Genomic DNA, 14,373 nt, shown 5'->3' on the forward strand with positions numbered 1-14,373 from the left:
TAAGAGTTTACACCGTTTACGTAGTTTATGTAAGCTGAGTTTACATACACTATGTAAACGGAGTTTACATAAGTTAAGTAAACTAACGTAGTTTACACAGTTTATGTAAACTGAGTTTACATGTACGTTATTCCTCTTTAGAATATGTACGTAGACTAAATTCACGTGAGACCTATGTAAACTTAAATTACGTTACCCTTCTATGTAAAATTAAATCAAACAAATCGACAGACAAACGTGAAATTAACAATAACGATAAACATCCATGGTATAATTAACAACATCAAATAAATCATAGAGCAAACGACACTTAGATGATGAATAATCCATGGACTCCGGATCTGCAACTTTGACGCCCAACTCTTTGAATGAATAATCGATCTTTCAAGATGAATCAAATGAACACCGCAAGAAGACGGAAAATCAAACAGCGCCGCACAAGACGACGAACAACAAACCACCACACTTAGATGATGAAATCACAAAGAAAAAACCTAGATCTATGTGAAAATCACTTATTTAGATTGAAATAGAGAGAAAAAGATGAAGAGGGGTGATTTCGGGTCAAAAATTGACCCAAAACCACCCCTCAATGAAGAAACTGGAAGAGTAAACCTAGAGAGAAAGAGAAAACTAGAGCCGGCTTGTTGGAGAGGGAGGGGAAGAGTTTCTTATTTTTTTTAAAAAATTTACATGAAGAGGACAATTTTGGTATTATTGTAAAATCAATCTATATATAAAAGTTGCCCCAAGCAAACAATTTCGCCCTAATTTTACCTAAGCCCTAATGATTATAATTACTATTTTACCCTATTCCAAACTTTTATAGTAACAAAAAGAAGAGAAAAAAAAGCCGCAAACAACGTAATAGAAACCAAATAATCATATTACTCCTATTAGTTTTCTTTTTCTACGCGTTTTCGTTTTCCAACTCTTTTCTGCCTAGCTTTGTTTCACTACACATATCTCTCTCTCTCTCTCTCTCTCTCTCTTTCATTTTCTCTCCAAAACCATAGTTTCTTCTCTCTCAAAACCGTAGCTTCTTCCTCCCCTCTTCCACAATTCCTCTGTTCGATTTCCCTAACCCAGGACCTAACAATCATGCATCTCTCTCTACACATTTTTTCTGTTCAATCGGGAGAAGAGAAACCACACCGGAACTGGCACCGCGGCAGATGATGCATAATCTATTCAGAGATCAATCGAAAGAGGAAGAAGAACTCGAATCCGAATACGAATCCAATCCTCGACTCAATTTGGTAAGATTATCATTCAATTCTGCGTAATTTCAATATATTTTTTCTATACCCTAGCTTCATTCAAATTTTGTGTGAAATTTCAATTGATCTGATACATATTCGTTTGTTTATGCATTTGGAAGATCATATTTGAAATTTGAAATGGTGAATTTATGGTATTGCAGGATGAAGGAGAGAGAAGGGTAGGGCAAGAAGGTGAAGGACAAGGAGTGCTTGAAGAAGAAGTAGAGAGTGAAGGTGAGAGGGAGGTTGATGTCGCACAAACTTTCTCATCTCTTTTTTCTTCTGTCTTTCTTCATGTTTTTTTCCTCATAAAATTTTGTTTTAGTTTGTTCACCCATTCTATAATTGTTTTGTTCTAATTTCATTTCTCTTCTTCTGTTTTTTTTGTGTGTTTATATAGAAGTAGCTTCAAAATGGTATTGTCTATATTACTTACGCTTAACCATTTACAGATTTTGGTTAATTGCAGCTCATTACAGATTTTGGCTTCAAAAAATATGAAACTGTAGGCTTGCTGCAGCTTTAGAAACATCAATTGCGGTGGTGATTTCATGTCACAGCTCGCGGTGATGGTTTTTGCGGTGGTAATTGCATGTAGTGGCTTGAATCTTAATCAAGGGTGAGTTGTTTCCTTCTTCTTTATGCATTTATTTATATTCAATTGCTTTTTGTTTAAGTTTTTTAGCTTTAGTTTCTTCTACTTTTACATGTTTGATTGAATGCCTCATTGATTTTCACTTTCAACACTCATGCCCTTTTTGCGTTACAAATGTGTGTTTTAGAATTTAGATTTAGGCTTGAAATCGTCTCTTATCCTATTACATTCTTGAATGCCTACATGTGTGTTTTAGTAACAATTTTGTCATACTAAAAACAGATTATTCTACTCCCACCATACAAAAAGGCTAAGAGAGGTAAGTATCTATGTCTTATATGTGTTGAAAGGAGATGCTTCCTTCTGGAAATTCTACATTATTGTTTAACATTTCAAAGCAATGCAGTCTAATCATGCATATTTATTTTGCTATTTCAATTGCTGCTCCAAAGATGACTGAATCTGAAATCAAGTGTGGGAAGATTGAGTTGGCTTTAAAGGCTAGAGTCATTCACCTGTGGAGTATTCCTGATCGAAACAATCCTGCTGAAGATGGTAGCCTTCATATGCTCTTGCTGGATGAAAAGGTCCTAATTTCATATCTATTCTATTTTCTTAACCCTTTTTATTTCAATAATGAAACTAAATATGTGAATCTTTAAATGGCAATGTATAAAATGCAAGGATTTTTGTTTATGCGTTTCAATTTTTTTCATCAATGGTAATTTTTATTTCTCAACAATGATGTTTTTACGGTGGTGGTTGTTGGAAGAACGTTCTCGATTGCCATGTTATACATTCTTACATTTTATTTCCACGCTTCTTTCACAAATCAAAATAATTGTTCATATAAATAATTGTTGAGATTTGGATGTTTTTTTTTTGTCAATTTAGGGGGTTTCACCATTTTTTACTTTGTTAGTTTTCTACATATAGATTCAATTTCAACAATTGTTACATCTTACATTATAGGGTTATTTGGCTGCAAATAATTTATCTACAAAACAACCAATTGCAACCTTTGCAATGGACTCGAGGAATCCTGTAGAATTCATCATTGCGAGGAACAATTGAGGAGCTGCATCTACTTTGCTGAGCTTAAAAGGTTGGTTCATTTTTGTCTTCACTTGACCATGACATGAATTTTTATTTCTTAATTATATTCACAGTATCATTTTCAATTCCTGACCATATATGATATTAACTCTATCTTAACTCTAGGTGATATATAGCAACATTGATTGGGAATCCTCCAATTTTAGAGTCTATGTAGGATTTTGAAAATTATGTTGCAGCTTCCATTAGATCTTTCATAACATTATACAATATATGGTTTATAATTATATTTTCTCACCAATTTAATCACTTTTTAATAGCCCCTTTATTAAATTTCTCTTTCCAATTAATTTCTAAATGTCTTTTTAAGGTTTTGAACTTATACCTTTTGATAATTTTTGTTTTCAATTCGAAGTCTTTCAAATATCATTTTACACAAAATATGTCTCACAAGTAAATTATGGTATCTTGCAAGAGTTCTTAATATATGAATAAGAAATTGACAAGGAAGTAAACACAAAAAAAGGATTAAGTTCTTTCTTTTGGATATTCAGAGTGCAATGATTAAAATTTAGGTGTTGCAGATATAATTTATGTTTGCTTTTGGTTTGTCGAAGGAGCATAAAAGAGCAGCGGATGGGTATTACTAGAGAAACATAGGAGCAACAGGTTAATAGGTATGCAATTTTTCCTTTTCTTTAATTCACAAGTTTACTATTTTCATTTATACATAAAAAGCTTTTGCATTTATTGAGCTCTTCGTTTTGCACCTTTTCCATTTCCACTCTGAACTCTTTTTATTCTAATTTATATCTTGAAAGTCATGATATAGGAAATAAATGTAATGTGAATAAAATCCATGGAATATATTATTTATTCTCTTTAATATAAAGGATGCTGATCATGTGTATCACTATGACTAGAGTCTAGAAATATGCATTGGCGAATGCAGATCATGCTATTGGTGTGGGATGATTTTCTTTAGATAGGTTCATGTTGGTTTTATCATGACTTCAAATTTTGCGCAAGTACCTGCATCTCAACCTTCAAATTTTGTATTTTTTATGGTTTTATTAGGTAAACGATGGTGTTGTTAAGAATGAAAAGTAGAAAAAAGAATGGTAATTTTCGGCAGAATCGGAGAGAGTTCAAGGTAATTTTCTTCATAATTCGGAGCTGGATTTTGGCATGTGGAGTGGACTAATGTTGCGCAACAGAGGGGTGTTTCAGATTGTAGCTGCTACATAGTAGTGTTTCTTCCACCCCTGCATTTTGTTTTGTGGCAGTGTGTTCCATCTGCAACATATCCTTTTTTCTGCTCTTAACTTTGGTATGCAATTGTTTTAGCTCTGTTTAAAAAATTGTATTGCCTCTTTTTGATGGATGTTTGTAATTGTCTCCTGCTGGTTTATTAATATAGATGGTTGTGGTTTAGCTCTTTAGTGTTGTTGGGTTTGGTATGTTTTCTTAGGGATGGTTTCTGATGTTCTCTCGGTCTTATTTCCTTTTGTTTATTATGCTATATGATATCCATTCAAAGTCTATGATGTTTCATCCTATAATCGTTGCTCCTATTTTCAACTCATCGTTGCTACTTTGTTTTTACTAAACGGAGTCGATCCTATAACAGTTTCCTCCTATTTTGTTTCCCTACTCCTACTTTGTTTGCAAGATAAACAATAACAAATATATATACTACTAAATCTTGAGGTGTGGCAGTACTTGAAATTTTTAGAAATTGCAACTTTAGAATATAATTGTTCTTGAATGTATGATTTAGGGTGTCTCTATCACCCCTAATTTCCCAAATGTTGTTGGCTTCTACTTGGAAATAGGAATAAAACTTAATAGACTGATCAATTCAAGATCAATTCAATATGTTATATTTATTATTATAAAATAATATGAGTGGATGGTAAGAAAGAAGAGAACATGAGAGGACCTTTAATTAAAAAAATAAAATTTAGTACAAGTGAACCAAGTGGATATGAAAGCATGGGTGGGGAACGGTTAATATGCACATGAGTCCTATAGGGGTCCTATATATTTCATGGGTGGCGGCTGCCCCTTTTCATTAGTACCTAGCTTCGTCCCTGTACTTAACATATGATGTTACGTTACGGTATCAAGGACGATGTCATGGAAAATTATGTTATGGTACAGTACCAACGTCTATGATTCTTAATATTATGAAATACTATATGACAATCATGACATTCATCTAAACTATTTTGTCACCTATTACCGTCAAATATTACCTTCCATATGACCCGTGCGTTAGCACGGGTCGATGGTCTAGTTTTAAATAAATTTGGGTGTAATTAGAATTATATGGGGGGAGACTAGAAAAAGTCAACGGAAAACTTATAATTTCCATTCTACTCTTCCAATATATCATACTCTCCTTTTTTTTTATATAGAAAATGTCATGACTCTCGAATTCATTCTCTTAAAACAAAAGTTTATACTGGCATTCTCAATAGAGCTGTGAGTTTCGGCTCGACCAAATAGACCGACCCAATGAACCAATATTTTAGGTTAGGCTCGGCCGAATTTATCGTAGAGACAATATTTTAAGGGGTAAAACAGAATTTTGTGAATTGTATTTCACAATAAAAAATTTGAATATTGTAGGGATTAAAACAAATCAATGGGAAATAAAAAAAATACAAAGATCATTCTAAAAGGAAAAAAGTTGTAGAAACTAAAAGTAAAAAATTAATACATTACACTATATGAAGTAAAATAAAAACATATTTAAATCTATATTATAAATAAGGCTTAATAGCACTTTTGGCCCCCTATGTTTGCAAAAATTGAGATTAAGGCCCCCATCTTTGAAAACTACAAAACCGCCCCTTATGTTTCGTTTTCGTTGCACTTTTGGCCCCCATGGTCATTTTTGACCTGGTCCACGCTGACATGGCACTCACATCACTTATGTGAGGTGCCACGTGGAAATTTTTTTTTATTATTTTTTTTTATTCTTTTTCATTTTTTTTCCATTTTTTTATGAAAAAATAAAAAAAAAACAGAAAAGGACAGGGTCACGTGAGGCATTCAGATGAAAGTTAGATTTAGTAATCTTGGCCCCCTATCTTTCATTTTCTCACCAATCTTCTCCACAATCTCTCTTCTTCCCAGCAAAACGATTGACACATTCAACAGATACGGTGACTTCGTTTTGCAGTTTGAGCTGCTATTTTCGGTTCCATTGTTCGATTGTAGGAGTATTCTGCATCTAGGGATCTAGGGTTTGTGTTACTGTTTTCGGAGAAGATGAAGTGGGTGGATAAAGGCGTGAATGGAAAGAACACTAGGGAAAGCTCTGGTCGTCGACAAGATAAGGACATTCCTGACAAGAATGGCTCAAAGTAAGATTCGTTTTTGTCTTGGCTTTTGTCTTTGCTTGAATCTAGGGTTGTCTTTTTGTGTCTTTTTTGTTTGGTGTGTGATGTCTGTTTTCTGTTGCATATAATACTTCAAGTAGGGTACTTTGTTTATTGTGTCATGTCTTTTTTGGCTTGATTTGTATAAAATAGTTTAACTTTGAATATGATATGTATACCGTATCTGTTGAATGCGTCAATCGTTTTGCTGGGAAGAAGAGAGATTGTGGAGAAGATTGGTGAGAAAATGAAAGATAGGGGGCCAAGATTACTAAATCTAACTTTCATCTGAATGCCTCACGTGACCCTGTCCTTTTCTGTTTTGTTTTTTAAATTTTTTTCATAAAAAAAAAATGGAAAAAAAACGAAAAAGAATAAAAAAAATAAAAAAAAAATAATTTCCACGTGGCACCTCACATAAGTGATGTGAGTGCCATGTCAGCGTGGACCAGGTCAAAAATGACCATGGGGCCAAAAGTGCAACGAAAACGAAACATAAGGGGCGGTTTTGTAGTTTTCAAAGATGGGGGGCCTTAATCGCAATTTTTGAAAAAATTGGGGGCCAAAAGTGCTATTAAGCCTATAAATAAAGGATAGTTGAGAGATAACTTACTTGAAGAATGGAGTATGTTTTATTTTTAATTTTTGAACAAAGAGGGCTGAAGTCCACTTGATGAATATTCAGGCAAGGTTGCAACTTTATGTGAAGGTGAAAGATTCATATGTGGCAAATGACTTGGTTTTTTTTTTTTTTCCGGTGTGCCGGAGTATCAAACATATGGCACTCAAGTTGAAGGGTAGTAGATTTTCAACAAAGTGATTCTAGAATAACCAGCTTAAAATGACTTCCTTTTTCTTACTTGGGAGGGTGCAATTTTAGTCTTTAATTAAGTAAATATTAAATTAATTGTCATAAATCATCTGAGCACCATTCATGAATCCATTGTTATGAGAATCCTATACACTTATCTAAAAGTAAGATCTGAAGACCACAGCTGAACTGTTCTGTGCCCTCAGAGCACTAAATAAATATTACAATCTGAACCATTAAAGATACACTAATGTACATCACTTCCAATTCTCTCTTTACAATGTGATCCGCATTTTCATTAGATAAATGGAGGATACCCCTTTTTGTGAACATACATTAGACACATCAACCACTCCCGATCCAAATATGAGAAGGGTTGCCAGCTCAAGTAAGTCTCATTGTTAGGTGACGACGAATGAGCTCCGGAATCTTGAGTATAGATTACAAATGTAACGACTTCATGAAGATTATTATGTGCATAGAAAGAGCCACAATGCTTACAGGTAGTAACTTGGAGAGAATCCCTATCCTTGAGCTACTGCCCGTCTGTCTTGCTCTTGCATTGATGTACTCATCCTTGCTTGTAGTCACTGAGACGTTTACAGACATGGAACCTAGCAGCAATTTTTAAATTTTAAGGAAGAGTGAAGTACCATATACTTGCAAGAAATAACAGTTCATGTGGTAAACTTACAATCATAGTTAGTCCATCCTATTTGCTGACGAGCCAAGTCATAGACAATTATCTTATCTTTCAGGACAAGATCTGCATTAGAAGAAACAACATCAAGGATAAATTCAATTCTCAAAATACCTAGTTGATCATTTGTGACAAATAGATAACAAACATTAAATTAAATATCTACTAGAAATCAATTTGAATGATAATAATGAGAGTCCCCGACCATTTTTGGATCACACTTCAGAGTTCCGTAAGAATGTTTACTAAAATATTAAAAACAACAATCAATTCAAATTTTTAGTTGTTTCCTAACACTCGATCAGGTGTTTTCCATTTTCAGTTGTGATGGGTTTTGTGGAATTATGAAGTAGTAAAGGACTAGAAATGGCTAAAACGATGCCTATTTGTTTACCATTCGTGAGAGTGCCCGTATCATAATCAAATGAGAGAATTCTATTTTTTTTCAATGCCTTGCAGAGTTTAGTCTGTTTAAATTTGTCCATCAACTAACCTCCTAAAATTGTGACTCCCTCTTGCACTTTCTGGAAACCTATGCACCACATTTTAGCACCGTCCTGATGAAGCAAATTGGGACGTCAGTGGCATACAGTTCCAAATAATAACTTCCTTATAGCAAGAATGTAACCAGACTCGTAACAGACATACTTTACCTGGAAACCCCTATTCAAAAGGTATTGTGATGGTTTTAAATCCATTGATGCTCCACCCTCAAAGTTGAAACTGACTGTAGGAAAACTATCATCTATACTGAATATGTAACAAACACAAATTTTAATGACATATTCAGAAATCCTAACAGGACAAAATATCTTTTCATATGAAGTATTTTATAACAAATATTATATTCGTAATTACCTGGTTAAGACCAGATAACACTGGCTTCCTTTTGAAATAAAGGAAGTAGCAAATTGTGACACGGCCGTATCTACCTATACATCCATTTGGAAACTCAACATCAGTATACGCTACAGTCAATTTCGTTCATAAAATACAAGAGAAATAAACAAAAGAAGAATTTGTTAGCCTCTCTCTACCAAACCACCTTTTGAAAAAATTAATGACAAGAATTATATAATAAAATGATGTAAACCTTGTATGGTGTTAGATTGCTGAAGTATCTTAGCATACAAGTCTCCATTAAATCATTTCCACATTTTATTTAAAACAAGAAACAATTATTTACTAGATCAACGTATGGTTCAAAACTGATACACACACACACACAGAGAAACAAACAAACAATATAACTTAATAAGAAAGGAATGCGAGAATCCAAATAAACTCAACAGAGAAATGTCAATAGGTGATCTAGGCAAACAATGCATAATTCCTCATAGAAAAGGAAGAGGAGAATAATATGCCTAAAAAGTAACAAAGTTCAACGTTTCAAAGTTTTGGCCGATGTATAAGAAAACTTACTGCGTTGACAAGAGGATCATAAGCTTCTTGAACAAGATATGACAATGTTGTACCACTGTCAATGATAGTTCCTCGTTTGTCAGATGTTGCAAATACAGCTGGATTAATTGAGAGAACTTGCCCATTGACAGCAATGCTCTGAAGATTTAAGTTGTAATGAGGCCTGAGATTGAATAAAAAAGCAAAAGACTAGTCAATTATACTGCAAAATATAGCATATAGAAGTGTGAATTATCTTATAAGAACTATAACAGCATATGAAGCATTTTAAGAACCTGACTTTTAGCAACATCAATTTTTACATTCAATTAAAAAACTCGATTAAATTAAGAAATTTTAAAATGGTTTTCCATTGCCAGGTTGATTCAATATACTCACCAAGGGTGTGGCATGTGATGTAACTTTTTTTTTTTTTTTGAAACGGCAAATATTATTCACGTCGAGAGAATGCAAGGCGCACAACAACTCGCGGATAAAAGTAACGAGGAACATACACAAGGTGCCGCATATATACGGAACACCCAAAACCCATGGCATCGAACAATGAGGCTAAAATATACTTACTTGAAGCAAGCATACCCCTGCCTCACTCCCGAAAAACCCAAAGAGCACCAGCTAAACAGCTACCCAACAAGAACAGCACAAACACAAAAAAAACTCCAAGAAGAAGCCTAAGCAGAGAGCCCCATGACAGACACGCAAAAAAAACACTGCCAAGGCCAAAAACATATCAAAACACACCGTAGCACAGCAGCAGCTGCTACACGCATGTGATGTAACTATGTGTAAGAGAAAACATAAAGGAACCCAAAAGGGGGACTCAATTAACATACGATGACAAGACATATCCCTTCAAGACAATATCATCTTGAAAAACCAAAGCATTTTCTTCTCCATAAAAGGCATGAAGCCAGATATCTTCCATGATCACTAGTGTAACAAAAACTACCCAAAATCACGAATTCAAGATACTAGGCTAGATATAATAAAACAGAATTCATCCAGAAGAAATTGTCAATTGAATTCAAAGACTGACATATTTTTACCGCACCACACCAAAATCATAAGTTTTGAGTAAGATATTTAAAAGGGTGATTAATCGGCTCGCCTTTAAGTGATCAAATGGCAGTAATGACCTTTCATTTCTTTTCATTCAAACCTAGCATAATACTTATTTCCAAAAGTAAAAATGATAAGTTTCATAAATATTTGATTCCATAAAGTCATAAACTCGTTTCAGAAATGCATTGTATCTTCCATCATATCAATTTTGTGCAATATCAGGGAAAAGTGATGCACAAACTGGGAAAAGAAAATAAGAAAAGCAGTGTGGAAGAGAACATACTGTGATGGGACAAGTGGACTATAAACAAGACTTGGCTCCAAAATCTCACCAAGAACTAGAATGCCTCCTCCATTGCCATCTCCTTTCAAGCAATGAGAGAAAACTTTGGGTGTTATTCCTCGAGATGACAATTGTGATACAACAGATAGAGCACCAGGGCCAAACCCAAGAATTCCATCGACCGCTTTATCCGTCTTAGTCAAATCTCCAGACTGATAGGTACTACACCTATTGCAAAATCAACCATTCAATGAAATTTTATTTCAGACTAAAATTCATATTAAGTACGAGTATTAATAAAAACATGTGAATATATGCAAAAACTGGCAGAGAAGATAAGCAAATCCCACTATTTACCATTTCTCCATTTTATTGAAAAATCAACCTATTGACAAAACCGGTATTACCAATTTACTCCCCAGCACTCCACTCTCCCAACATTCTCTCTGATTTTCAGTCCTAACAAGCATGTCCCATAGTTTCCTCTACAAGGATAGGCTCCCTTGACCAGCCTATACAGGTCTAATTTCTATATGTTCCAAATCCCACAGAGTATACACACACACCATTAAAATTGTCCAGAATAAATATGCAAATGGGTTACTCACCCGAAAACAACGGTAGCTGAAGAACCAACATTAGCAGGAGTAGATTGTCCGAGAATCATGTCAAAATACATGGCATCAGAGACATAAACACCTGAAGTACCACTCCCATCTTCATACTGAAAGGTGTAGCTGCACTGATTAACCTGAGGAGAGCATTGAGCTGCCGCACCTTGAATCGCAGAAGTGCACATGGGATCCGAGCAAGGAACCAGCGCAGCTGTTGATGAACCAACCGTGTCAAAGAAATTGAGCTCAATCTGCACCAAGAGAACAGCAAAAAATTAAGTTTAAAATCAAAACCTTGGTTGGCAAGGCAACAAAAGAATCACAACAAAAGTTGAAAAATGCTGACCCCAAGTCCACTAGATTTAGGGCAATTACTGCAAGTATTGCAATTAATCCACAAAATGTCACTTCCAGTATCAATCTGAACAGTAAATTCCCTAGGTGGAGTTCCCATCTTTACTTTGGTAGTATACAGCCTGAACAAGAAAACCAACATCATCATCATTAATAATAATTAACCCTGTTTAGATAAACAGCTTACACTTAACTTAAGCACTTATACATAAGCTATTTCTCTATCAAAAGATAACTAAACAACTTACTTAAGCAATTATATATAAGCTATTCCACAAAATGTTTGTTTGAATATGAGAAAACATAGAAATAAATGAGAGAGGGAGAGAGGGAGAGATGATTACCCGTACCCAAGAGTGGATGGATCGGAGGAGCCTTGAACTCTGAAGTCGACAACACCACCAACACTAGCACGCAAAATTCTGCCATGGCGAACTCTGTCACGAGCTCTAAGAGTGTCTATCTCAACGCGGTGGTTAAGAGGAACGTTTCGTTGTAGAGGAAGGTAACCGGCGCCGCGAACCGCCGTGGCGACGAAGGTGAATATGCAACATCCAAACAAGAAGAGGAAGAACGTTGGAGTGGGAAAACGCATTTTTGTTTGGTTTTTTCTGTTTTTGGGTTTGTCTAATAATGGGAAAGGGGAATGGTGATGATAGAGTCGGTGCATTGGAATGTGGAAGTGGAAAAAGAAGAAAAAGAGTGAGGTGTTACGGTTTCTTCAGGACATGATGGTTGATCATTACACTTAATCAGTAACTACCTCTCAATTGACGTTTCTTCTTAGCACTGTATTCCACTAATTTGAGTTAGCAGTGTTTTTTTCTTCAACACAAAAATTAAAAACACTACTGCTCCATCTGTTTCACAATATTTGTCGCTTTTGAAGTAAATATTGTTATTTTTGATGAATTTTTTTTGTGTTTTTCTATAATACCTTACTCGTTTATTATTTCATTCTATTATTTCTCTTTCTGCAATAAATAAGTAAGGGTAATATTGAAAAATCAATAATTAATGTTGCATTGAAACTTGAATGTGACAAGTAAAGTGAAACAAAATTATTCTCCAAAAGCGGTATTGTGAAATGGAGGGAGTATATTATTAGAAGTGTAATTAAAAGTCATGTTAACTTGTGTCTTTTGTACTCTTATGACGCATGTTAAGAATTTCATAAATGCTAAATATTTATTACAAAACATTAATTTTATATCACCTTAAAAACTGAAAGTGATGACTCCAACAATCTTTTAAAATCAATTATTGTATGCCCACTAATCAATTCTTGTGTTTTTATTTTACTTATTTTGATATTTGTTCATTCAAATTTGTAGATTAAATAAAAAATAACACATATTTCATGTGATAAAATTGAAAAGAATTAATATATGAATAAACTTGCATCATCCAAGTTAACAACATGAAATGGTAAAATATTTACAAAAGTCACAAAATTAAAGTGATCAGAATGTTCATGTTTTCAAACATTGATGTTCAAGTCATTTTTTGTTGAATTTGTAATAAATTGAAGTGGAATTATCAATCAATCAAAACAACAAAACGAGAAACTCTAACTACATTGTAGTTAGACGAGGAAATATGTTTCACTAAAAAAACAGTGTAGATGGATGATTCCATATAAAAAAAGTAAAACTGACTCAAATTAACTCATTTCCAATAGATAAAGAAAAAGAGAGATTGTAGAGAAGATTAAACTTGTTTCACTAAAAAAAAAAGGTCCGACTATTGACGTGCATTTTGCTCATATTTGAGTTAAAGAATAATGCTAACAACCCTTCTTTTAATATACTACCTCCGTCCCTAATTATAGGACCCTTTTGGAAAAATAACGGGAATTAAGATAGTGGATATTTGTATTAAATATGTTTGTGATTACTATTGGTTTTACAATTTTATCCTTTAAGAGAGAGAGTTGGTTTGTGTTTTCAACATGTTATTTATTGTTTATTGAAGAAAAAGATGTATAATAAATAGGGGCATATATGTAAAGAAATAATTAATGTAGTTGGAAATATCAAAGGGGTCTTATAAAAAGGGACAAAAAAAATTCTCAAAAGGGTCTTATAATTAGGGACGGAGGTAGTACATTTTTTAAACATTACTCTTTTATCGTTTGAAATGCATATGGTTTTATCATATTTTGTGGAACCATTTCAAAAGTAGATGACTCACGTGTATTTTACTCGATAAAAGAGTAAATATTAGAAGAAGAAAACAAGTGTTTAAATAGTGTTGCTAACATTATTTTTTTGTTAAATCTTTAACAATTGGACTAATATGTATTGAGTTAGTAGAATTTTTAAGAACAAATTATAAATTGTATGATGATGGTGATATATTATTAAGGGTCTTGTTAACCAGTGCCCTCAGAGCAATGGTTAATGTAATCAAAATTAGTAGTTTTACATTGTAAATAATAATTTGTAAACTTTTTATAAGTTCTCTTGACCACTTTTTATCACTTCCCAACACAAAATTTCTATTTTTGTTCCTTTATTCAATGCCCCAAATGCACTCTTCAGTATTTCCCCTCTTATTAATATAAGATAAAGGGAATGCTTGTTTTAGTGAGAAATAATATCCCGAGCGGTGTATTGTGTTGTGTTGTTACTTAGCAAGTCTCACTTTTTCCATCCCGCCACCCGTTTTCTCAGCTAAATTGGAATCCTACGGTTTGCCTGCTTCGTGAAATTTTCGGCCTGTTATTTCTCGCTAGAAATAGCAGTGCTCTAAGATAAATACTAATGAGTGTTTTAAAGACGTGTCTTAAGGTCATTCTTTAACAATCTTTAGATAGTAAATTT

General features: G+C 33.8%; 2 protein-coding genes across 6 annotated transcripts; one reads left to right on the forward strand and one right to left on the reverse strand.

Moving 5' to 3' along the window:
* The first annotated feature begins 912 nt into the window (after nucleotides 1-912).
* On the forward strand, nucleotides 913-4,355 carry LOC146955852 (uncharacterized). Of its 4 annotated transcripts, none has more exons than XR_015018043.1 (8): nucleotides 913-1,259; nucleotides 1,424-1,496; nucleotides 1,715-1,881; nucleotides 2,140-2,176; nucleotides 2,310-2,444; nucleotides 2,830-2,962; nucleotides 3,531-3,590; nucleotides 3,991-4,355. XR_015018043.1 is itself a non-coding variant. In XM_085724339.1 (6 exons), exons 3-6 carry the CDS (start codon nucleotides 1,814-1,816, stop codon nucleotides 2,929-2,931), a joined length of 342 nt encoding a protein of 113 aa, XP_085580465.1. In that variant the 5' UTR covers nucleotides 917-1,259; nucleotides 1,424-1,496; nucleotides 1,732-1,813; the 3' UTR covers nucleotides 2,932-3,197. The 4 variants fall into 4 exon arrangements, 1 of the variants encoding a protein (XP_085580465.1); XR_015018037.1 differs by having other exon boundaries at nucleotides 917-1,259; nucleotides 1,732-1,881; nucleotides 3,498-3,590; XR_015018036.1 differs by having other exon boundaries at nucleotides 917-1,259; nucleotides 1,732-1,881.
* A 2,821-nt stretch (nucleotides 4,356-7,176) lies between these two features.
* On the reverse strand, nucleotides 7,177-12,270 carry LOC146955853 (aspartic proteinase 36-like). 2 transcript variants are annotated; one of them, XM_085724375.1, is made up of 10 exons: nucleotides 11,899-12,270; nucleotides 11,541-11,670; nucleotides 11,189-11,445; nucleotides 10,581-10,808; nucleotides 9,236-9,398; nucleotides 8,672-8,745; nucleotides 8,467-8,563; nucleotides 8,307-8,370; nucleotides 7,808-7,879; nucleotides 7,177-7,727 (listed from the first exon to the last, which is right to left on the reverse strand). In XM_085724375.1, exons 1-10 carry the CDS (start codon nucleotides 12,216-12,218, stop codon nucleotides 7,555-7,557), a joined length of 1,578 nt encoding a protein of 525 aa, XP_085580501.1. In that variant the 5' UTR covers nucleotides 12,219-12,270; the 3' UTR covers nucleotides 7,177-7,554. The 2 variants fall into 2 exon arrangements, with proteins under 2 accessions (XP_085580501.1, XP_085580497.1); XM_085724371.1 differs by having other exon boundaries at nucleotides 11,893-12,270.
* Nucleotides 12,271-14,373: the final 2,103 nt, after the last annotated feature.

This window comes from Medicago sativa, chromosome 1 (assembly GCF_051527215.1).
Source record: "Medicago sativa cultivar Bolivia chromosome 1, Bolivia_mono, whole genome shotgun sequence".
NCBI lineage: Eukaryota > Viridiplantae > Streptophyta > Magnoliopsida > Fabales > Fabaceae > Medicago > Medicago sativa.